Consider the following 25,509-nt stretch of genomic DNA (forward strand, 5'->3'; position numbering starts at 1 on the left):
ACCCAAGATCCAGACTATTCTGGACTGGGTAGCTCCAAAAACCCAGACTCAAGTCAGGGCATTCCTTGGCTTGACTGGGTATTACAGGAGGTTTGTGAAGGGATATGGATCCATTGTGACAGCCCTCACTGAACTCACCTCCAAGAAAATGCCCAAGAAAGTAAACTGGACTGTGGACTGCCAACAGGCCTTTGACACCCTGAAACAGGCAATGTGCTCAGCACCAGTTCTCAAAGCTCCAGATTATTCTAAGCAGTTCATTGTGCAGACTGATGCCTCTGAACATGGGATAGGGGCAGTTTTGTCCCAAACAAATGATGATGGCCTTGACCAGCCTGTTGCTTTCATTAGCAGGAGGTTACTCCCCAGGGAGCAGCGTTGGAGTGCCATTGAGAGGGAGGCCTTTGCTGTGGTTTGGTCCCTGAAGAAGCTGAGACCATACCTCTTTGGGACTCACTTCCTAGTTCAAACCGACCACAGACCTCTCAAATGGCTGATGCAAATGAAAGGTGAAAATCCTAAACTGTTGAGGTGGTCCATCTCCCTACAGGGAATGGACTTTATAGTGGAACACAGACCTGGGACTGCCCATGCCAATGCAGATGGCCTTTCCAGGTTCTTCCACTTAGAAAATGAAGACTCTCTTGGGAAAGGTTAGTCTCATCCTCTTTCGTTTGGGGGGGGGTTGTGTAAGGAAATGCCTCCTTGGCATGGTTGCCCCCTGACTTTTTGCCTTTGCTGATGCTATGTTTACAATTGAAAGTGTGCTGAGGCCTGCTAACCAGGCCCCAGCACCAGTGTTCTTTCCCTAACCTGTACTTTTGTGTCCACAATTGGCAGACCCTGGCATCCAGATAAATCCCTTGTAACTGGTACTTCTAGTACCAAGGGCCCTGATGCCAAGGAAGGTCTCTAAGGGATGCAGCATGTCTTATGCCACCCTGGAGACCTCTCACTCAGCACAGACACACCGCTTGCCAGCTTGTGTGTGCTAGTGAGGACAAAACGAGTAAGTCGACATGGCACTCCCCTCAGGGTGCCATGCCAGCCTCTCACTGCCTATGCAGTATAGGTAAGACAGGCCTTACAGCCCTAAGGCAGGGTGCACTATACCATAGGTGAGGGTACCAGTGCATGAGCATGGTACCCCTACAGTGTCTAAACAAAACCTTAGATATTGTAAGTGCAGGGTAGCCATAAGAGTATATGGTCTGGGAGTCTGTCAAACACGAACTCCACAGCACCATAATGGCTACACTGAAAACTGGGAAGTTTGGTATCAAACTTCTCAGCACAATAAATGCACACTGATGCCAGTGTACATTTTATTGTAAAATACACCACAGAGGGCACCTTAGAGGTGCCCCCTGAAACTTAACCGACTATCTGTGTAGGCTGACTAGTTCTAGCAGCCTGCCACAAACCGAGACATGTTGCTGGCCCCATGGGGAGAGTGCCTTTGTCACTCTGAGGCCAGTAACAAAGCCTGCACTGGGTGGAGATGCTAACACCTCTCCCAGGCAGGAATTGTCACACCTGGCGGTGAGCCTCAAAGGCTCACCTCCTTTGTGCCAACCCAGCAGGACACTCCAGCTAGTGGAGTTGCCCGCCCCCTCCGGCCAGGCCCCACTTTTTGGCGGCAAGGCCGGAGAAAATAATGAGAATAACAAGGAGGAGTCACTGGCCAGTCAGGACAGCCCCTAAGGTGTCCTGAGCTGAGGTGACTCTAACTTTTAGAAATCCTCCATCTTGCAGATGGAGGATTCCCCCAATAGGGTTAGGATTGTGACCCCCTCCCCTTGGGAGGAGGCACAAGGAGGGTGTACCCACCCTCAGGGCTAGTAGCCATTGGCTACTAACCCCCCAGACCTAAACACGCCCTTAAATTTAGTATTTAAGGGCTACCCTGAACCCTAGAAAATTAGATTCCTGCAACTACAAGAAGAAGGACTGCCTAGCTGAAAACCCCTGCAGAGGAAGACCAGAAGACGACTACTGCCTTGGCTCCAGAAACTCACCGGCCTGTCTCCTGCCTTCCAAAGATCCTGCTCCAGCGACGCCTTCCAAAGGGACCAGCGACCTCGACATCCTCTGAGGACTGCCCCTGCTTCGAAAAGACAAGAAACTCCCGAGGACAGCGGACCTGCTCCAAGAAAGGCTGCAACTTTGTTTCCAGCAGCTTTAAAGAACCCTGCAAGCTCCCCGCAAAAGGCGTGAGACTTGCAACACTGCACCCGGCGACCCCGACTCGGCTGGTGGCGATCCAACACCTCAGGAGGGACCCCAGGACTACTCTAAGACTGTGAGTACAAAAACCTGTCCCCCCTGAGCCCCCACAGCGCCGCCTGCAGAGGGAATCCCGAGGCTTCCCCTGACCGCGACTCTTTTGAATCCAAAGTCCCGACACCTGGGAGAGACCCTGCACCCGCAGCCCCCAGGACCTGAAGGACCGGACTTTCACTGGAGGAGTGACCCCCAGGAGTCCCTCTCCCTTGCCCAAGTGGAGGTTTCCCCGAGGAACCCCCCCCTTGCCTGCCTGCAGCGCTGAAGAGATCCCTAGATCTCCCATTGACTTCCATTACAAACCCGACGCTTGTTTCTACACTGCACCCGGCCGCCCCCGCGCTGCTGAGGGTGAAATTTCTGTGTGGGCTTGTGTCCCCCCCGGTGCCCTACAAAACCCCCCTGGTCTGCCCTCCGAAGACGCGGGTACTTACCTGCAAGCAGACCGGAACCGGGGCACCCCCTTCTCTCCATTCTAGCCTATGTGTTTTGGGCACCACTTTGAACTCTGCACCTGACCGGCCCTGAGCTGCTGGTGTGGTGACTTTGGGGTTGCTCTGAACCCCCAACGGTGGGCTACCTTGGACCAAGAACTGAACCCTGTAAGTGTCTTACTTACCTGGTAAAACTAACAAATACTTACCTCCCCTAGGAACTGTGAAAATTGCACTAAGTGTCCACTTTTAAAACAGCTATTTGTGAATAACTTGAAAAGTATACATGCAATTTTGATGATTTGAAGTTCCTAAAGTACTTACCTGCAATACCTTTCGAAGGAGATATTACATGTAGAATTTGAACCTGTGGTTCTTAAAATAAACTAAGAAAAGATATTTTTCTATATAAAAACCTATTGGCTGGATTTGTCTCTGAGTGTGTGTACCTCATTTATTGTCTATGTGTATGTACAACAAATGCTTAACACTACTCCTTGGATAAGCCTACTGCTCGACCACACTACCACAAAATAGAGCATTAGTATTATCTATTTTTACCACTATTTTACCTCTAAGGGGAACCCTTGGACTCTGTGCATGCTATTCCTTACTTTGAAATAGCACATACAGAGCCAACTTCCTACACCAGGCCCCAGCACCAGTGTTCTTTCCCTAACCTGTACTTTTGTATCCACAATTGGCAAACCCTGGCATCCAGATAAGTCCCTTGTAACTGGTACTTCTAGTACCAAGGGCCCTGATGCCAAGGAAGGTCTCTAAGGGCTGCAGCATGTCTTATGCCACCCTGGAGACCTCTCACTCAGCACAGACACACTGCTTGCCAGCTTGTGTGTGCTAGTGAGGACAAAACGAGTAAGTCGACATGGCACTCCCCTCAGGGTGCCATGCCAGCCTCTCACTGCCTATGCAGTATAGGTAAGACACCCCTCTAGCAGGCCTTACAGCCCTAAGGCAGGGTGCACTATACCATAGGTGAGGGTACCAGTGCATGAGCATGGTACCCCTACAGTGTCTAAACAAAACCTTAGACATTGTAAGTGCAGGGTAGCCATAAGAGTATATGGTCTGGGAGTCTGTCAAACACGAACTCCACAGCACCATAATGGCTACACTGAAAACTGGGAAGTTTGGTATCAAACTTCTCAGCACAATAAATGCACACTGATGCCAGTGTACATTTTATTGTAAAATACACCACAGAGGGCACCTTAGAGGTGCCCCCTGAAACTTAACCGACTGTCTGTGTAGGCTGACTAGTTCCAGCAGCCTGCCACACCAGAGACATGTTGCTGGCCCCATGGGGAGAGTGCCTTTGTCACTCTGAGGTCAGTAACAAAGCCTGCACTGGGTGGAGATGCTAACACCTCCCCCAGGCAGGAGCTGTGATACCTGGCGGTGAGCCTCAAAGGCTCACCCCTTTGTCACAGCCCAGCAGGGCACTCCAGCTTAGTGGAGTTGCCCCCCCCCTCCGGCCACGGCCCCCACTTTTGGCGGCAAGGCTGGAGGGAACAAAGAAAGCAACAAGGAGGAGTCACTGGCCAGTCAGGACAGCCCCTAAGGTGTCCTGAGCTGAGGTGACTCTGACTTTTAGAAATCCTCCATCTTGCAGATGGAGGATTCCCCCAATAGGGTTAGGATTGTGACCCCCTCCCCTTGGGAGGAGGCACAAAGAGGGTGTACCCACCCTCAGGGCTAGTAGCCATTGGCTACTAACCCCCCAGACCTAAACACGCCCTTAAATTTAGTATTTAAGGGCTACCCTGAACCCTAGAAGATTAGATTCCTGCAACTACAAGAAGGAGGACTGCCTAGCTGAAAACCCCTGCAGAGGAAGACCAGAAGACGACAACTGCCTTGGCTCCAGAAACTCACCGGCCTGTCTCCTGCCTTCCAAATATCCTGCTCCAGCGACGCCTTCCAAAGGGACCAGCGACCTCTGAATCCTCTGAGGACTGCCCTGCTTCGAAAAGACAAGAAACTCCCGAGGACAGCGGACCTGCTCCAAAAAGACTGCAACTTTATCCAAAGGAGCAGCTTTAAAGACCCCTGCAATCTCCCCGCAAGAAGCGTGAGACTTGCAACACTGCACCCGGCGACCCCGACTCGGCTGGTGGCGATCCAACACCTCAGGAGGGACCCCAGGACTACTCTAAGACTGTGAGTACAAAAACCTGTCCCCCCTGAGCCCCCACAGCGCCGCCTGCAGAGGGAATCCCGAGGCTTCCCCTGACCGCGACTCTTTGAATCCTAAGTCCCGACACCTGGGAGAGACCCTGCACCCGCAGCCCCCAGGACCTGAAGGACCGGACTTTCACTGGAGGAGTGACCCCCAGGAGTCCCTCTCCCTTGACCAAGTGGAGGTTTCCCCGAGGAACCCCCCCCTTGCCTGCCTGCAGCGCTGAAGAGATCCCTAGATCTCCCATTGACTTCCATTACAAACCCGACGCTTGTTTCTACACTGCACCCGGCCGCCCCCGCGCTGCTGAGGGTGAAATTTCTGTGTGGGCTTGTGTCCCCCCCGGTGCCCTACAAAACCCCCCTGGTCTGCCCTCCGAAGACGCGGGTACTTACCTGCAAGCAGACCGGAACCGGGGCACCCCCTTCTCTCCATTCTAGCCTATGTGTTTTGGGCACCACTTTGAACTCTGCACCTGACCGGCCCTGAGCTGCTGGTGTGGTGACTTTGGGGTTGCTCTGAACCCCCAACGGTGGGCTACCTTGGACTAAGAACTAAGCCCTGTAAGTGTCTTACTTACCTGGTTAACCTAACAAATACTTACCTCCCCTAGGAACTGTGAAAATTGCACTAAGTGTCCACTTTTAAAACAGCTATTTGTGAATAACTTGAAAAGTATACATGCAATTTTGATGATTTGAAGTTCCTAAAGTACTTACCTGCAATACCTTTCGAATGAGATATTACATGTAGAATTTGAACCTGTGGTTCTTAAAATAAACTAAGAAAATATATTTTTCTATAACAAAACCTATTGGCTGGATTTGTCTCTGAGTGTGTGTACCTCATTTATTGTCTATGTGTATGTACAACAAATGCTTAACACTACTCCTTGGATAAGCCTACTGCTCGACCACACTACCACAAAATAGAGCATTAGTATTATCTATTTTTACCACTATTTTACCTCTAAGGGGAACCCTTGGACTCTGTGCATGCTATTCCTTACTTTGAAATAGCACATACAGAGCCAACTTCCTACAGGTCTCATTAACAAATTTCCTCCCACTCCTTTCATTATGTCTCCGTGGGATCTAAACCTAGTCTTGACTTTCCTTATGGGTTCACCGTTTGAGCCTGTGCATTCTTGCCCCTTGGTTTGACCATTCAGGCACCCTCCACCGAGTGCGGTACTGCTTTGGGACTCTTCAATAGGTGAGGAATCCACAGGTAGTTGTATCCATCAGAAGAACGAGTTTGTTACCTTCGGTAACAACTTTTCTGGTGGATACATTAGCTACCTGTGGATTCCTCACGGTCCCACCCGCCTCCCCGTTGCCTGTCTTGTCTAACCAAGTTATTCTTGGGTGTGCTCCTCTTGGTATTTGAGGGCTTGTACATATACTGTATATATTTATTTATGTATTTATTTATTTAAAAAAAAACAAATCTTGAGTTTTTGGAATTGTTTTTATCTTGAATGTTATTAAATATTGTTATTTGATTCTCAATGGCCTATTAGTCTCAGGCACGTAAAAAATGTTGGTACTGACGTCGGCGAGGACCTCTTATTGCCTGTATGACGTCAAACAGCGTCGCGTGGGCAATTGTGACGTCCTCGTCGACGTGCAGAAGCTAGGAAGATTATTTCTGTCTGATGCTGGCGTAAGGGGAGTATTCAATAGGTGAGGAATCCACAGGTAGCTAATGTATCCTCCAGAAAAGTCGTTACCGAAGGTAAGTAACTCGTTCTTTTAGTTTAAATGATTTAAAGAAATAAGATTTGAATAATATTAACGAAAGACTGCTGCCTTTCCTGTGTTATACGTGTTTCTTCCTTTTTGGAGCTCGGTCCGCAGAGTGATAGTTTTTCTTTCGAAAACACTTGATGATTGATGAGATCAAACTCACTCTAGACGGTTCATCTACGAAAGAGACGGTTCATGCCTACATCTGTTGTACTTTTGGCTTGGTCTGCAGCGGGATTGTGAGCTGAATCTGCCCCTTTCTCGGTGTTCTGCGGCTTGTGTTTTCCCATCCTGCAGATGGCAGCTCTATTGCTCCCCGCCTCTTGCTCCACAGTGAAAGCTGTCCGTTTTGATATGTCCAGTTTCTTTTACTGCTGTACTTGCTGTTCTGCATGGATGAGAGAAGTGTGCACAGTCCTGCTCCTTCTCTTCCAGTGGGAGGAAGTGTGCATCGATGCTTTCTGTAGATTGTTTTTTTTTCTTCTTTTTCTTATGGAAGCTTGTACAGCTGCAGCCCATGCTGTTCCTCTGCTGGGGAATCTCCTTACTTTTTTCACTGTACAAAAGCGTAAATGATTAAAATTTGAAGTGCTCCTTTTCCGCCAGCTGACTTACAACTGTCACACTAACTGTACCTTGGTCCATGTACGCATTTCTTTTTGTGAGTCGTCCTTACCCTGCCCCAGACATTTGTGAGCCCTCCTAGTCTCTTGTACCTTGCATCTCACTATCCCCGCTTTGTGTTCAGTGTCTGCTGCTTCAGCTCCTACAACCCCATCTTTCAACTCTATCCTCCACATTCCTCTCCTGGCACGTCGCAAATTGGGCAGAGCAGTACGACCTGGTGCAGCTGCAACTGTGGCTTAGCTTGGAAGCTGCATGTGGTATTTCCATGTTTCCATTGTACCCGTGTGTTTCAGATGTGAGGTTTTACTGCTATGTGTCTGTAGATGATCAGTACCTTCATTTCTACATTTGTTATCTTTCAACACCGGTTTGTCTGGCAGTAGTGATGGTGAAATGTCACTGCTGATTGTTCTACTTTAGAGTCATCTTGGTAGTTTCAAGCCCTGATTTGGTATCTGAGTCATCAGACCTATCTTCATTAGAGCTGGGTGTACTTATGTTAGTAGGAATACGTATGTCTTGCGTATGTTTCTTGGTCCTTATCTGCTGAGACTCTAGTGGAGTACATTCAGGCATGAGATGTGCTTACTGTCTTTTTTTGGTAACCCCGATGTTGTGCACTCTTATCTCTATACTCATTGACTGTTTCTTCTCTATCTAGTGAATTTGGTTCGAAAACAGTTGCCCTGAAGCCAATCATCAAAGTTTTGCCAAAGTTGTTTGAGTCTCGAGAGAAGGCAGTTCGAGATGAAGCCAAACTCTTCGCAGTGGAGATTTACCGCTGGATACGGGATGCTTTGAGACCTCCATTGCAGAACATAAACTCTGTTCAGGCAAGTGGTGACTTTCTAATATTCCAGTGGTTGGGATGGGGTAGTGGTCTCCATAAGAGTCTCAGCATCTCCATCATGAAATGGCTACAGAATGTCTAGTCAAACTAACTTATTGTAGGAAGTTGGCTCTGTATGTGCTATTTCAAAGTAAGGAATAGCATGCACAGAGTCCAAGGGTTCCCCTTAGAGGTAAAATAGTGGTAAAAAGAGATAATACTAATGCTCTATTTTGTGGTAGTGTGGTCGAGCAGTAGGCTTATCCAAGGAGTAGTGTTAAGCATTTGTTGTACATACACATAGGCAATAAATGAGGTACACACACTCAGAGACAAATCCAGACCAATAGGTTTTGTTATAGAAAAATATCTTTTCTTAGTTTATTTTAAGAACCACAGGTTCAAATTTTACATGTAATAGCTCATTTGAAAGGTATTGCAGGTAAGTACTCTAGGAACTTTGAATCATTACTTTAGCATGTATACTTTTCACATAAAACACAATAAGCTGTTTTAAAAGTGGACACTTAGTGCAATTTTCACAGTTCCTGGGGGAGGTAAGTTATTGTTAGTTTTCACAGGTAAGTAAGTCACTTACAGTTTTCAGTTTTTAGTCCAAGGTAGCCCACCGTTGGGGGTTCAGGGCAACCCCAAAGTTATCACACCAGCAGCTCAGGGCCGGTCAGGTGCAAAGGTCAAAGAGGTGCCCAAAACACATAGGCTTCAATGGAGAGAAGGGGGTGCCCCGGTTCCAGTCTGCCAGCAGGTAAGTACCCGTGTCTTCGGAGGGCAGACCAGGGGGGTTTTGTAGGGCACCGGGGGGGGCACAAGTCAGCACAGAAAGTACACCCTCAGCAGCGCGGGGGCGGCCGGGTGCAGTGTTAGAACAAGCGTCGGGTTTTCAATGGAAGTCAATGAGAGATCAAGGGATCTCTTCAGCGTCGCAGGCAAGGGGGGGGGCTCCTCGGGGTAGCCACCACCTGGGCAAGGGAGAGGGCCTCCTGGGGGTCACTCCTGCACAGAAGTTCCGTTTCTTTAGGGGCTGGGGGCTGCGGGCTGTGGGTGCAGGGTCTTTTCCAGCCGTCGGGAAATGGAGTTCAGACAGTCGCGGTCAGGGGGAGCCTGGGGATTCCCTCTGCAGGCGTCGCTGTGGGGGCTCAGGGGGGACAACTTTGGTTACTCACAGTCGTAGAGTCGCCGGAGGGTCCTCCCTGAGCTGTTTGTTCTCCACCAGTCGAGTCGGGGTCGCCGGGTGCAGTGTTGCAAGTCTCACGCTTCTTGCGGGGAGTTGCAGGGGTCTTTAAATCTGCTCCTTGTAACAAAGTTGCAGTTCTTTTGGAGCAGTGCCGCTGTCCTCTGGAGTTTCTTGTCTTTTTCGAAGCAGGGCAGTCCTCAGAGGATTCAGAGGTCGCTGGTCCCTTGGAAAGCGTCGCTGGAGCAGGGTTCTTTGGAAGGCAGGAGACAGGCCGGTAAGTCTGGGGCCAAGGCAGTTGGTGTCTTCTGGTCTTCCTCTGCAGGGGTCTTTCAGCTCAGCAGTCCTTCGTCTTGTAGTTGCAGGAATCTAATTTCTAGGTTCAGGGAGAGCCCTTAAATACTAAATTGAAGGGCGTGTTTAGGTCTGGGGGGTTAGTAGCCAATGGCTACTAGCCCTGAGGGTGAGTACACCCTCTTTGTGCCTCCTCCCAAGGGGATGTGGTCACATCCCTAATCCTATTGGGGGAATCCTCCATCTGCAAGATGGAGGATTTCTAAAAGTTAGTCACTTCAGCTCAGGACACCTTAGGGGCTGTCCTGACTGGGCAGTGACTCCTCCTTGTTGTTTTCTTTGTTTCCTCCAGCCTTGCCGCCAAAAGTGGGGGCCGTGGCCGGAGGGGGCGGGCAACTCCACTAAGCTGGAGTGCCCTGCTGTGCTGTGACAAAGGGGTGAGCCTTTGAGGCTCACCGCCAGGTGTTACAGTTCCTGCCTGGGGGAGGTGTTAGCATCTCCACCCAGTGCAGGCTTTGTTACTGGCCTCAGAGTGACAAAGGCACTCTCCCCATGGGGCCAGCAACATGTCTCTAGTGTGGCAGGCTGCTGGAACCAGTCAGCCTACACAGATAGTCGGTTAGGTTTCAGGGGGCACCTCTAAGGTGCCCTCTGTGGTGTATTTTACAATAAAATGTACACTAGCATTAGTGTGCATTTATTGTGCTGAGAAGTTTGATACCAAACTTCCCAGTTTTCAGTGTAGCCATTATGGTGCTGTGGAGTTCGTGTTTGACAGACTCCCAGACCATATACTCTTATGGCTACCCTGCACTTACAATGTCTAAGGTTTTGCTTAGACACTGTAGGGGCACAGTGCTCATGCACTGGTACCCTCACCTATGGTATAGTGCACCCTGCCTTAGGGCTGTAAGGCCTGCTAGAGGGGTGTCTTACCTATACTGCATAGGCAGTGAGAGGCTGGCATGGCACCCTGAGGGGAGTGCCATGTCGACTTACTCATTTTGTTCTCACTAGCACACACAAGCTGGTAAGCAGTGTGTCTGTGCTGAGTGAGGGGTCTCCAGGGTGGCATAATACATGCTGCAGCCCTTAGCGACCTTCCCTGGCATCAGGGCCCTTGGTACCAGAGGTACCAGTTACAAGGGACTTATCTGGATGCCAGGGTGTGCCAATTGTGGAATCAAAAGTACAGGTTAGGGAAAGAACACTGGTGCTGGGGCCTGGTTAGCAGGCCTCAGCACACTTTCAATTCAAAACATAGCATCAGCAAAGGCAAAAAGTCAGGGGGTAACCATGCCAAGGAGGCATTTCCTTACACAACCCCCCCCCCAAACGAAAGAGGATGAGACTAACCTTTCCCAAGAGAGTCTTCATTTTCTAAGTGGAAGAACCTGGAAAGGCCATCTGCATTGGCATGGGCAGTCCCAGGTCTGTGTTCCACTACAAAGTCCATTCCCTGTAGGGAGATGGACCACCTCAACAGTTTTGGATTTTCACCTTTCATTTGCATCAGCCATCTGAGAGGTCTGTGGTCAGTCTGAACTAGGAAGTGAGTACCAAAGAGATATGGTCTCAGCTTCTTCAGGGACCAAACCACAGCAAAGGCCTCCCTCTCAATGGCACTCCAACGCTGCTCCCTGGGGAGTAACCTCCTGCTAATGAAAGCAACAGGCTGGTCAAGGCCATCATCATTTGTTTGGGACAAAACTGCCCCTATCCCATGTTCAGAGGCATCTGTTTGCACAATGAATTGCTTGGAGTAATCTGGAGCTTTTAGAACTGGTGCTGTGCACATAGCTTGTTTCAGGGTGTCAAAGGCCTGTTGGCATTCTACAGTCCAGTTTACTTTCTTGGGCATTTTCTTGGAGGTGAGTTCTGTGAGGGCTGTCACAATGGATCCATATCCCTTCACAAACCTCCTATAGTACCCAGTTGTAGGAAGTTGGCTCTGTATGTGCTATTTCAAAGTAAGGAATAGCATGCACAGAGTCCAAGGGTTCCCCTTAGAGGTAAAATAGTGGTAAAAATAGATAATACTAATGTTCTATTTTGTGGTAGTGTGGTCGAGCAGTAGGCTTATCCAAGGAGTAGTGTTAAGCATTTGTTGTACATACACATAGACAATAAATGAGGTACACACACTCAGAGACAAATCCAGCCAATAGGTTTTTATATAGAAAAATATCTTTTCTTAGTTTATTTTAAGAACCACAGGTTCAAATTCTACATGTAATATCTCATTCGAAAGGTATTGCAGGTAAGTACTTTAGGAACTTCAAATCATCAAAATTGCATGTATACTTTTCAAGTTATTCACAAATAGCTGTTTTAAAAGTGGACACAGTGCAATTTTCACAGTTCCTAGGGGAGGTAAGTATTTGTTAGGTTGACCAGGTAAGTAAGACACTTACAGGGCTTAGTTCTTGGTCCAAGGTAGCCCACCGTTGGGGGTTCAGAGCAACCCCAAAGTCACCACACCAGCAGCTCAGGGCCGGTCAGGTGCAGAGTTCAAAGTGGTGCCCAAAACACATAGGCTAGAATGGAGAGAAGGGGGTGCCCCGGTTCCGGTCTGCTTGCAGGTAAGTACCCGCGTCTTCGGAGGGCAGACCAGGGGGGTTTTGTAGGGCACCGGGGGGGACACAAGCCCACACAGAAATTTCACCCTCAGCGGCGCGGGGGGCGGCCGGGTGCAGTGTAGAAACAAGCGTCGGGTTCGCAGTGTTAGTCTATGAGAGATCTCGGGATCTCTTCAGCGCTGCAGGCAGGCAAGGGGGGGATTCCTCGGGGAAACCTCCACTTGGTTAAGGGAGAGGGACTCCTGGGGGTCACTTCTCCAGTGAAAGTCCGGTCCTTCAGGTCCTGGGGGCTGCGGGTGCAGGGTCTCTCCCAGGCGTCGGGACTTTAGGTTCAAAGAGTCGCGGTCAGGGGAAGCCTCGGGATTCCCTCTGCAGGCGGCGCTGTGGGGGCTCAGGGGGGACAGGTTTTGGTACTCACAGTGTCAGAGTAGTCCTGGGGTCCCGCCTGAGGTGTCGGATCTCCACCAGCCGAGTCGGGGTCGTCGGGTGCAGTGTTGCAGGTCTCACGCTTCTTGCGGGGAGCTTGCAGGGTTCTTTAAAAGCTGCTGGAAACAAAGTTGCAGCTTTTCTTGGAGCAGGTCCGCTGTCCTCGGGAGTTTCTTGTCTTTTCGAAGCAGGGGCAGTCCTCAGAGGATGTCGAGGTCGCTGGTCCCTTTGGAAGGCGTCGCTGGAGCAGGATCTTTGGAAGGCAGGAGACAGGCCGGTGAGTTTCTGGAGCCAAGGCAGTTGTCGTCTTCTGGTCTTCCTCTGCAGGGGTTTTCAGCTAGGCAGTCCTTCTTCTTGTAGTTGCAGGAATCTAATTTTCTAGGGTTCAGGGTAGCCCTTAAATACTAAATTTAAGGGCGTGTTTAGGTCTGGGGGGTTAGTAGCCAATGGCTACTAGCCCTGAGGGTGGGTACACCCTCTTTGTGCCTCCCCCCAAGGGGAGGGGGTCACAATCCTAACCCTATTGGGGGAATCCTCCATCTGCAAGATGGAGGATTTCTAAAAGTTAGAGTCACCTCAGCTCAGGACACCTTAGGGGCTGTCCTGACTGGCCAGTGACTCCTCCTTGTTATTCTCATTATTTTCTCCGGCCTTGCCGCCAAAAGTGGGGCCTGGCCGGAGGGGGCGGGCAACTCCACTAGCTGGAGTGTCCTGCTGGGTTGGCACAAAGGAGGTGAGCCTTTGAGGCTCACCGCCAGGTGTGACAATTCCTGCCTGGGAGAGGTGTTAGCATCTCCACCCAGTGCAGGCTTTGTTACTGGCCTCAGAGTGACAAAGGCACTCTCCCCATGGGGCCAGCAACATGTCTCGGTTTGTGGCAGGCTGCTAAAACTAGTCAGCCTACACAGATAGTCGGTTAAGTTTCAGGGGGCACCTCTAAGGTGCCCTCTGTGGTGTATTTTACAATAAAATGTACACTGGCATCAGTGTGCATTTATTGTGCTGAGAAGTTTGATACCAAACTTCCCAGTTTTCAGTGTAGCCATTATGGTGCTGTGGAGTTCGTGTTTGACAGACTCCCAGACCATATACTCTTATGGCTACCCTGCACTTACAATGTCTAAGGTTTTGTTTAGACACTGTAGGGGTACCATGCTCATGCACTGGTACCCTCACCTATGGTATAGTGCACCCTGCCTTAGGGCTGTAAGGCCTGCTAGAGGGGTGGCTTACCTATACTGCATAGGCAGTGAGAGGTTGGCATGGCACCCTGAGGGGAGTGCCATGTCGACTTACTCGTTTTGTCCTCACTAGCACACACAAGCTGGCAAGCAGTGTGTCTGTGCTGAGTGAGAGGTCTCCAGGGTGGCATAAGACATGCTGCAGCCCTTAGAGACCTTCCTTGGCATCAGGGCCCTTGGTACTAGAAGTACCAGTTACAAGGGACTTATCTGGATGCCAGGGTCTGCCAATTGTGGATACAAAAGTACAGGTTAGGGAAAGAACACTGGTGCTGGGGCCTGGTTAGCAGGCCTCAGCACACTTTCAATTGTAAACATAGCATCAGCAAAGGCAAAAAGTCAGGGGGCAACCATGCCAAGGAGGCATTTCCTTACACAACCCCCCCCCCAAACGAAAGAGGATGAGACTAACCTTTCCCAAGAGAGTCTTCATTTTCTAAGTGGAAGAACCTGGAAAGGCCATCTGCATTGGCATGGGCAGTCCCAGGTCTGTGTTCCACTATAAAGTCCATTCCCTGTAGGGAGATGGACCACCTCAACAGTTTAGGATTTTCACCTTTCATTTGCATCAGCCATTTGAGAGGTCTGTGGTCAGTTTGAACTAGGAAGTGAGTCCCAAAGAGGTATGGTCTCAGCTTCTTCAAGGACCAAACCACAGCAAAGGCCTCCCTCTCAATGGCACTCCAACGCTGCTCCCTGGGGAGTAACCTCCTGCTAATGAAAGCAACAGGCTGGTCAAGGCCATCATCATTTGTTTGGGACAAAACTGCCCCTATCCCATGTTCAGAGGCATCAGTCTGCACAATGAACTGCCTAGAATAATCTGGAGCTTTTAGAACTGGTGCTGAGCACATTGCTTGTTTCAGGGTGTCAAAGGCCTGTTGGCATTCCACAGTCCAGTTCACTTTCTTGGGCATTTTCTTGGAGGTGAGTTCAGTGAGGGCTGTCACAATGGATCCATATCCCTTCACAAACCTCCTGTAATACCCAGTCAAGCCAAGGAATGCCCTGACTTGAGTCTGGGTTTTTGGAGCTACCCAGTCCAGAATAGTCTGGATCTTGGGTTGGAGTGGCTGAACTTGGCCTCCACCTACAAGGTGGCCCAAGTAAACCACAGTTCCCTGCCCTATCTGGCATTTGGATGCCTTGATAGAGAGGCCTGCAGATTGCAGAGCCTTCAAAACCTTCTTCAGGTGGACCAGGTGATCCTGCCAGGTGGAGCTAAAGACAGCAATATCATCAAGATAAGCTGTGCTAAAGGACTCCAAGCCAGCAAGGACTTGATTCACCAACCTTTGGAAGGTGGCAGGGGCATTCTTTAAACCAAAGGGCATAACAGTAAACTGATAATGCCCATCAGGTGTGGAGAATGCTGTTTTCTCTTTTGCTCCAGGTGCCATTTTTATTTGCCAGTACCCTGCTGTCAAGTCAAAGGTACTTAAGAATTTGGCAGCACCTAATTTATCTATGAGCTCATCAGCTCTTGGAATTGGATGAGCATCTGTCTTGGTGACAGAATTGAGCCCTCTGTAGTCCACACAAAACCTCATCTCTTTCTTTCCATCTTTGGTGTGAGGTTTGGGGACTAAGACCACTGGGCTAGCCCAGGGGCTGTCAGAGCGCTCAATTACTCCCAATTCCAGCATCTTGTGGACTTCCACCTTGATGCTTTCCTTAACATGGTCAGACTGTCTAAAGATTTTGTTTTTGACAGGCATGCTGTCTCCTGTGTCCACATCATGGGTACACAGGTGTGTCTGACCAGGGGTTAAGGAGAAGAGTTCAGGAAACTGTTGTAGGACTCTCCTACAATCAGCTTGCTGTTGGCCAGAGAGGGTGTCTGAGTAGATCACTCCATCTACTGTGCCATCTTTTGGGTCTGATGACAGAAGATCAGGGAGAGGTTCACTCTCTGCCTCCTGATCCTCATCTGTTACCATCAACAGATTGACATCAGTACTGTCATGGAAGAGCTTAAGGCGGTTCACATGGATCACCCTCTTGGGGCTCCTGCTTGTGCCCAGGTCCACCAGGTAGGTGACCTGACTCTTCCTTTCTAGTACTGGGTAAGGGCCACTCCATTTGTCCTGGAGTGCCCTGGGAGCCACAGGCTCCAGAACCCAGACTTTCTGCCCTGGTTGGAACTCAACCAGTGCAGCCTTTTGGTCATACCAAAACTTCTGGAGCTGTTGGCTGGCCTCAAGGTTTTTTGTTGCCTTTTCCATGTACTCTGCCATTCTAGAGCGAAGGCCAAGTACATAGTCCACTATGTCCTGTTTAGGCTCATGGAGAGGTCTCTCCCAGCCTTCTTTAACAAGGGCAAGTGGTCCCCTTACAGGATGACCAAACAGAAGTTCAAAGGGTGAGAATCCTACTCCCTTCTGTGGCACCTCTCTGTAAGCGAAAAGCAGACATGGCAAGAGGACATCCCATCTCCTTTTGAGCTTTTCTGGGAGCCCCATGATCATGCCTTTTAATGTCTTGTTGAATCTCTCAACCAAGCCATTAGTTTGTGGATGGTATGGTGTAGTGAATTTATAAGTCACTCCACACTCATTCCACATGTGCTTTAGGTATGCTGACATGAAGTTGGTACCTCTGTCAGACACCACCTCCTTAGGGAAACCCACTCTGGTAAAGATACCAATGAGGGCCTTGGCTACTGCAGGGGCAGTAGTCGACCTAAGGGGAATAGCTTCAGGATACCTGGTAGCATGATCCACTACTACCAGGATATACATATTTCCTGAGGCTGTGGGAGGTTCCAGTGGACCAACTATGTCCACACCCACTCTTTCAAAGGGGACCCCCACCACTGGAAGTGGAATGAGGGGGGCCTTTGGATGTCCACCTGTCTTACCACTGGCTTGACAGGTGGGGCAGGAGAGGCAAAACTCCTTAACCATGTTGGACATATTGGGCCAGTAGAAGTGGTTGACTAACCTCTCCCACGTCTTGGTTTGTCCCAAATGTCCAGCAAGGGGAATGTCATGGGCCAATGTTAGGATGAACTTCCTGAACAGCTGAGGCACTACCACTCTCCTAGTGGCACCAGGTTTGGGGTCTCTGGCCTCAGTGTACAGGAGCCCATCTTCCCAATAGACCCTATGTGTTCCATTTTTCTTGCCTTTGGACTCTTCAGCAGCTTGCTGCCTAAGGCCTTCAAGAGAGGGACAGGTTTCTTGTCCCTTACACAGCTCCTCCCTTGAGGGTCCCCCTGGGCCTAAGAGCTCAACCTGATAAGGTTCAAGCTCCAAAGGCTCAGTTCCCTCAGAGGGCAGAACTTCTTCCTGAGAAGAGAGGTTCCTTTTCTTTTGCTGTGTTGCAGTTGGTTTCCCAACTGACTTTCCTGTTCTCTTGGTAGGCTGGGCCATTCTTCCAGACTCCAGCTCTACTTGTTCACCCTGTGCCTTGCACTGTGCTCTTGTTTTCACACACACCAGTTCAGGGATACCCAGCATTGCTGCATGGGTTTTTAGTTCTACCTCAGCCCATGCTGAGGACTCCAGGTCATTTCCAAGCAGACAGTCCACTGGGATATTTGAGGAGACCACCACCTGTTTCAGGCCATTGACCCCTCCCCATTCTAAAGTAACCATTGCCATGGGATGTACTTTTCTCTGATTGTCAGCGTTGGTGACTGTGTAAGTTTTTCCAGTCCGGTATTGGCCAGGGGAAACCAGTTTCTCTGTCACCATGGTGACACTGGCACCTGTATCCCTCAGGCCCTCTATTCTAGTCCCATTAATTAAGAGTTGCTGTCTGTATTTTTGCATGTTAGGCGGCCAGACAGCTAGTGTGGCTAAATCCACCCCACCCTCAGAAACTAGAGTAGCTTCAGTGTGGACCCTGATTTGCTCTGGGCACACTGTTGATCCCACTTGGAGACTAGCCATACCAGTGTTACCTGGATGGGAGTTTGGAGTGGAATCTTTCTTGGGACAGGCCTTGTCTCCAGTTTGGTGTCCATGCTGTTTACAGCTATGACACCAGGCCTTTTTGGGATCAAAGTTTTTACCCTTGTACCCATTGTTTTGTGAAGAGGCTCTGGGCCCACCCTCCTGTGCAGGTTTTTGGGGGCCTGTAGAAGACTCTTTACTATTTTTAGTTTTGGTTGTCTCATCACCCTTCCCCTGGGGAGTCTTTGTGACCCCTTTCTTTTGGTCACCCCCTGTTGAAGTCTTGGACACCCTTGTCTTGACCCAATGGTCCGCCTTCTTTCCCAATTCTTGGGGAGAAATTGGTCCTAGGTCTACCAGATGCTGATGCAGTTTATCATTGAAACAATTACTTAACAGGTGTTCTTTCACAAATAAATTGTACAGCCCATCATAATTACTTACACCACTGCCTTGAATCCAACCATCTAGTGTTTTCACTGAGTAGTCAACAAAGTCAACCCAGGTCTGGCTCGAGGATTTTTGAGCCCCCCTGAACCTAATCCTGTACTCCTCAGTGGAGAATCCAAAGCCCTCAATCAGGGTACCCTTCATGAGGTCATAAGATTCTGCATCTTTTCCAGAGAGTGTGAGGAGTCTATCCCTACACTTTCCAGTGAACATTTCCCAAAGGAGAGCACCCCAGTGAGATCTGTTCACTTTTCTGGTTACACAAGCCCTCTCAAAAGCTGTGAACCACTTGGTGATGTCATCACCATCTTCAAATTTTGTCACAATCCCTTTGGGGATTTTTAACATGTCAGGAGAATCTCTGACCCTATTTATATTGCTGCCACCATTGATGGGTCCTAGGCCCATCTCTTGTCTTTCCCTTTCTATGGCTAGGATCTGTCTTTCCAAAGCCAATCTTTTGGTCATCCTGGCTAACTGGATGTCCTCTTCACTGGGGCTATCCTCAGTGATTTCAGAGGTGTTGGTCTCTCCTGTGAGGGAACCAGCATCTCTGACTATTATTTTAGGAGTCAGGGTTTGAGGGACCCTGTCCTCCCTAGATAGGACTGGTAGGGGGGAATTTTCCTCCAAGTCACTATCCTCTTCCTCTGAGTTGCCACCCTCAGAGGGGTTGGCCTTTTCAAACTCTGCCAAAAGCTCCTGGAGCTGTATTTTGGTAGGTTTGGGGCCCATTGTTATTTTCTTTATTTTACAGAGTGACCTTAGCTCTCTCATCTTAAGATGGAGGTAAGGTGTGGTGTCGAGTTCCACCACAGTCACATCTGTGCTAGACATTTTGCTTCTAAAAGTTGGAATACTTTTTAAGAATCTACAACTGGTTCTAGAATCTAATTCAAACTTTTACAAACTTTTAAACTCTAAAAGAAATGCTAAACAGGATCTAACACAAGGCCCTAGCAGGTCTTTTAAGAATTTAGAAAACTTTTCAAATTGCAAAAATGAATTTCTAATGACAATTTTGGAATTTGTCGTGTGATCAGGTATTGGCTGAGTAGTCCAGCAAATGCAAAGTCTTGTACCCCACCGCTGATCCACCAATGTAGGAAGTTGGCTCTGTATGTGCTATTTCAAAGTAAGGAATAGCATGCACAGAGTCCAAGGGTTCCCCTTAGAGGTAAAATAGTGGTAAAAATAGATAATACTAATGCTCTATTTTGTGGTAGTGTGGTCGAGCAGTAGGCTTATCCAAGGAGTAGTGTTAAGCATTTGTTGTACATATACATAGACAATAAATGAGGTACACACACTCAGAGACAAATCCAGCCAATAGGTTTTTATATAGAAAAATATCTTTTCTTAGTTTATTTTAAGAACCACAGGTTCAAATTCTACATGTAATATCTCATTCGAAAGGTATTGCAGGTAAGTACTTTAGGAACTTCAAATCATCAAAATTGCATGTATACTTTTCAAGTTATTCACAAATAGCTGTTTTAAAAGTGGACACAGTGCAATTTTCACAGTTCCTAGGGGAGGTAAGTATTTGTTAGGTTGACCAGGTAAGTAAGACACTTACAGGGCTTAGTTCTTGGTCCAAGGTAGCCCACCGTTGGGGGTTCAGAGCAACCCCAAAGTCACCACACCAGCAGCTCAGGGCCGGTCAGGTGCAGAGTTCAAAGTGGTGCCCAAAACACATAGGCTAGAATGGAGAGAAGGGGGTGCCCCGGTTCCGGTCTGCTTGCAGGTAAGTACCTACGTCTTCGGAGGGCAGACCAGGGGGGTTTTGTAGGGCACCGGGGGGGACACAAGCCCACACAGAAATTTCACCCTCAGCGGCGCGGGGGCGGCCGGGTGCAGTGTAGAAACAAGCGTCGGGTTCGCAGTGTTAGTCTATGAGAGATCTCGGGATCTCTTCAGCGCTGCAGGCAGGCAAGGGGGGGATTCCTCGGGGAAACCTCCACTTGGTTAAGGGAGAGGGACTCCTGGGGGTCACTTCTCCAGTGAAAGTCCGGTCCTTCAGGTCCTGGGGGCTGCGGGTGCAGGGTCTCTCCCAGGCGTCGGGACTTTAGGTTCAAAGAGTCGCGGTCAGGGGAAGCCTCGGGATTCCCTCTGCAGGCGGCGCTGTGGGGGCTCAGGGGGGACAGGTTTTGGTACTCACAGTGTCAGAGTAGTCCTGGGGTCCCGCCTGAGGTGTCGGATCTCCACCAGCCGAGTCGGGGTCGTCGGGTGCAGTGTTGCAGGTCTCACGCTTCTTGCGGGGAGCTTGCAGGGTTCTTTAAAGCTGCTGGAAACAAAGTTGCAGCTTTTCTTGGAGCAGGTCCGCTGTCCTCGGGAGTTTCTTGTCTTTTCGAAGCAGGGGCAGTCCTCAGAGGATGTCGAGGTCGCTGGTCCCTTTGGAAGGCGTCGCTGGAGCAGGATCTTTGGAAGGCAGGAGACAGGCCGGTGAGTTTCTGGAGCCAAGGCAGTTGTCGTCTTCTGGTCTTCCTCTGCAGGGGTTTTCAGCTAGGCAGTCCTTCTTCTTGTAGTTGCAGGAATCTAATTTTCTAGGGTTCAGGGTAGCCCTTAAATACTAAATTTAAGGGCGTGTTTAGGTCTGGGGGGTTAGTAGCCAATGGCTACTAGCCCTGAGGGTGGGTACACCCTCTTTGTGCCTCCCCCCAAGGGGAGGGGGTCACAATCCTAACCCTATTAGGGGAATCCTCCATCTGCAAGATGGAGGATTTCTAAAAGTTAGTCACCTCAGCTCAGGACACCTTAGGGGCTGTCCTGACTGGCCAGTGACTCCTCCTTGTTGTTCTCATTATTTTCTCCGGCCTTGCCGCCAAAAGTGGGGCCTGGCCGGAGGGGGCGGGCAACTCCACTAGCTGGAGTGTCCTGCTGGGTTGGCACAAAGGAGGTGAGCCTTTGAGGCTCACCGCCAGGTGTGACAATTCCTGCCTGGGAGAGGTGTTAGCATCTCCACCCAGTGCAGGCTTTGTTACTGGCCTCAGAGTGACAAAGGCACTCTCCCCATGGGGCCAGCAACATGTCTCGGTTTGTGGCAGGCTGCTAAAACTAGTCAGCCTACACAGATAGTCGGTTAAGTTTCAGGGGGCACCTCTAAGGTGCCCTCTGTGGTGTATTTTACAATAAAATGTACACTGGCATCAGTGTGCATTTATTGTGCTGAGAAGTTTGATACCAAACTTCCCAGTTTTCAGTGTAGCCATTATGGTGCTGTGGAGTTCGTGTTTGACAGACTCCCAGACCATATACTCTTATGGCTACCCTGCACTTACAATGTCTAAGGTTTTGTTTAGACACTGTAGGGGTACCATGCTCATGCACTGGTACCCTCACCTATGGTATAGTGCACCCTGCCTTAGGGCTGTAAGGCCTGCTAGAGGGGTGGCTTACCTATACTGCACAGGCAGTGAGAGGTTGGCATGGCACCCTGAGGGGAGTGCCATGTCGACTTACTCGTTTTGTCCTCACTAGCACACACAAGCTGGCAAGCAGTGTCTCTGTGCTGAGTGAGAGGTCCCCAGGGTGGCATAAGACATGCTGCAGCCCTTAGAGACCTTCCTTGGCATCAGGGCCCTTGGTACCAGAAGTACCAGTTACAAGGGACTTATCTGGATGCCAGGGTCTGCCAATTGTGGATACAAAAGTACAGGTTAGGGAAAGAACACTGGTGCTGGGGCCTGGTTAGCAGGCCTCAGCACACTTTCAATTGTAAACATAGCATCAGCAAAGGCAAAAAGTCAGGGGGCAACCATGCCAAGGAGGCATTTCCTTACACCAGTCAAGCCAAGGAATGCCCTGACTTGAGCCTGGGTTTTTGGAGCTACCCAGTCCAGAATAGTCTGGATCTTAGGCTGGAGTGGCTGAACCTGGCCTCCACCTACAAGGTGTCCCAAGTAAACCACAGTTCCCTGCCCTATCTGGCATTTGGATGCCTTGATAGAGAGGCCTGCCGATTGCAGGGCCTTCAAAACCTTCTGCAGGTGGACCAGGTGATCCTGCCAGGTGGAGCTGAAGACAGCAATATCATCAAGATAAGCTGCACTAAAGGATTCCAGCCCAGCAAGGACTTGATTCACCAACCTTTGGAAGGTGGCAGGGGCATTCTTTAAACCAAAGGGCATAACAGTGAACTGATAATGCCCATCAGGTGTGGAGAATGCTGTCTTTTCTTTTGCTCCAGGGGCCATTTTGATTTGCCAGTACCCTGCTGTTAAGTCAAAGGTACTTAAGAATTTGGCAGCCCCTAATTTGTCTATTAGCTCATCAGCTCTAGGAATGGGATGAGCATCTGTCTTGGTGACAGAATTGAGCCCTCTGTAGTCCACACAAAACCTCATCTCTCTCTTTCCTTCTTTGGTGTGAGGTTTGGGGACTAAGACCACTGGGCTAGCCCAGGGGCTGTCAGAGTACTCAATTACTCCCAATTCCAGCATCTTGTGGACTTCCACCTTGATGCTTTCCTTAACTTGGTCAGACTGTCTAAATATTTTGTTTTTGACAGGCATGCTGTCTCCTGTGTCCACATCATGGGTACACAGGTGTGTCTGACCAGGGGTTAGGGAAAAGAGCTCAGCAAACTGCTGCAGGACCTTCCTACAGTCAGACTGCTGTTGGCTAGAGAGGGTGTCCGAGTAGATCACTCCATCTACTGAGCCATCTTTAGGGTCTGATGAGAGGAGATCAGGGAGAGGTTCACTCTCAGCTTCCTGGTCCTCATCTGTCACCATCAACAGATTTACATCGGCCCTGTCATGGAAGAGCTTAAGGCGGTTCACATGGATCACCCTCTTGGGGCTCCTGCTTGTGCCCAGGTCCACCAGGTAGGTGACCTGACTCTTCCTCTCTACTACTGGGTAAGGGCCATCCATTTGTCCTGGAGTGCCCTGGGAGCCACAGGCTCCAGAACCCAGACTTTCTGCCCTGGTTGAAATTCAACCAGTGCAGCCTTTTGGTCATACCACAACTTCTGGAGTTGTTGGCTGGCCTCAAGGTTTTTACTTGCCTTTTCCATGTACTCTGCCATTCTTGAGCGAAGGCCAAGTACATAGTCCACTATGTCTTGTTTAGGCTCATGAAGAGGTCTCTCCCAGCCTTCTTTCACAAGAGCTAGTGGTCCCCTTACAGGGTGGCCAAACAGAAGTTCAAAGGGTGAGAATCCTACTCCCTTCTGAGGCACCTCTCTGTAAGCGAAAAGCAGACATGGCAAGAGGACATCCCATCTCCTTTTGAGTTTCTCTGGGATCCCCATGATCATGCCCTTTAATGTCTTGTTGAATCTCTCAACAAGGCCATTAGTTTGTGGATGATATGGTGTAGTGAATTTATAAGTCACTCCACACTCATTCCACATGTGTTTTAGGTAAGCTGACATGAAGTTGGTACCTCTGTCAGAAACCACCTCCTTAGGGAAGCCCACTCTGGTAAAGATACCAATGAGGGCCTTGGCCACTGCAGGGGCAGTAGTCGACCTAAGGGGAATAGCTTCAGGCTACCTAGTAGCATGATCCACTACTACTAGGATGTACATATTTCCTGAGGCTGTGGGAGGTTCTAGTGGACCAACTATGTCCACACCCACTCTTTCAAAGGGGACCCCCACCACTGGAAGTGGAATGAGGGGGGCCTTTGGATGCCCACCTGTCTTACCACTGGCTTGACAGGTGGGGCAGGAGAGGCAAAACTCCTTAACCTTCTGGGACATATTGGGCCAGTAGAAGTGGTTGACTAACCTCTCCCACGTCTTGGTTTGTCCCAAATGCCCAGCAAGGGGAATATCATGAGCCAAGGTCAGAATAAACTCTCTGAACCCCTGAGGCACTACCACTCTCCTAGTGGCACCAGGTTTGGGATCTCTTGCCTCAGTGTACAGGAGTCCATCTTCCCAATAGACCCTATGTGTTCCATTTTTTCTTGCCTTTGGACTCTTCAGCAGCTTGCTGCCTAAGGCCTTCAAGAGAGGGACAGGTTTCTTGTCCCTTACACAACTCTTCCCTTTAAGGTCCGCCTGGGCCCAAGAGCTCAACCTGATAAGGTTCCAGCTCCATAGGCTCAGTTCCCTCAGAGGGCAGAACTTCTTCCTGAGAAGAGAGGTTCTCTTTTTGGTGTTGTGTTGCAGCTGGTTCCCCAGCTGACTTTCCTTTTCTCTTGGTAGGCTGGGCCATTTTTCCAGACTCCAGCTCTACTTTTTCACCCTGTGCCTTGCACTGTGCCCTAGTCTTGACACACACCAGTTCAGGGATACCCAGCATGGCTGCATGGGTTTTCAGTTCTACCTCAGCCCATGCTGAGGACTCCAGGTCGTTTCCAAGCAAACAGTCTACTGGGATATTTGAGGAGACCACCACCTGTTTCAGGCCATTGACCCCTCCCCACTCTAAAGTTACCATTGCCATGGGATGTACTTTAGTCTGATTGTCAGCATTGGTGACTGGATAGGTTTGTCCAGTTAGGTATTGGCCAGGGGAAACCAGTTTCTCTGTCACCATGGTGACACTGGCACCTGTATCCCTCAGGCCCTCTACACTTGTCCCATTAATTAAGAGCTGCTGCCTGTATTTTTGCATGTTAGGGGGCCAGGCAGCCAGTGTGGCTAAATCCACCCCACCCTCAGAGACTAATGTAGCTTCAGTGTGACACCTGATTTGCTCTGGGCACACTGTTGATCCCACTTGGAGACTGGCTGTAAGGAAATGCCTCCTTGGCATGGTTGCCCCTGACTTTTTGCCTTTGCTGATGCTATGTTTACAATTGAAAGTGTGCTGAGGCCTGCTAACCAGGCCCCAGCACCAGTGTTCTTTCCCTAACCTGTACTTTTGTATCCACAATTGGCAGACCCTGGCATCCAGATAAGTCCCTTGTAACTGGTACTTCTAGTACCAAGGGCCCTGATGCCAAGGAAGGTCTCTAAGGGCTGCAGCATGTCTTATGCCACCCTGGAGACCTCTCACTCTGCACAGACACACTGCCTGCCAGCTTGTGTGTGCTAGTGAGGACCAAACGAGTAAGTCGACATGGCACTCCCCTCAGGGTGCCATGCCAGCCTCTCACTGCCTATGCAGTATAGGTAAGACACCCCTCTAGCAGGCCTTACAGCCCTAAGGCAGGGTGCACTATACCATAGGTGAGGGTACCAGTGCATGAGCATGGTACCCCTACAGTGTCTAACCAAAACCTTAGACATTGTAAGTGCAGGGTAGCCATAAGAGTATATGGTCTGGGAGTTTGTCAAACACGAACTCCACAGCACCATAATGGCTACACTGAAAACTGGGAAATTTGGTATCAAACTTCTCAGCACA

General features: G+C 49.7%; 1 protein-coding gene across 6 annotated transcripts in view; it reads left to right on the top strand.

Annotated features, from left to right (window-relative positions):
• CKAP5 (cytoskeleton associated protein 5) overlaps positions 1-25,509 on the top strand; it is a 627,586-nt gene that overhangs the window by 121,610 nt on the left and 480,467 nt on the right. For all 6 annotated transcript variants that reach the window (XM_069221686.1, XM_069221689.1, XM_069221691.1 and 3 more), the window contains exon 5: positions 7,954-8,125. In XM_069221686.1, coding sequence (XP_069077787.1) covers positions 7,954-8,125 — 172 coding nt within the window. The remainder of the gene's footprint in view (positions 1-7,953; positions 8,126-25,509) is intronic.

This window comes from Pleurodeles waltl, chromosome 3_1 (genome assembly GCF_031143425.1).
Source record: "Pleurodeles waltl isolate 20211129_DDA chromosome 3_1, aPleWal1.hap1.20221129, whole genome shotgun sequence".
NCBI classification, from domain to species: Eukaryota; Metazoa; Chordata; class Amphibia; order Caudata; family Salamandridae; genus Pleurodeles; species Pleurodeles waltl.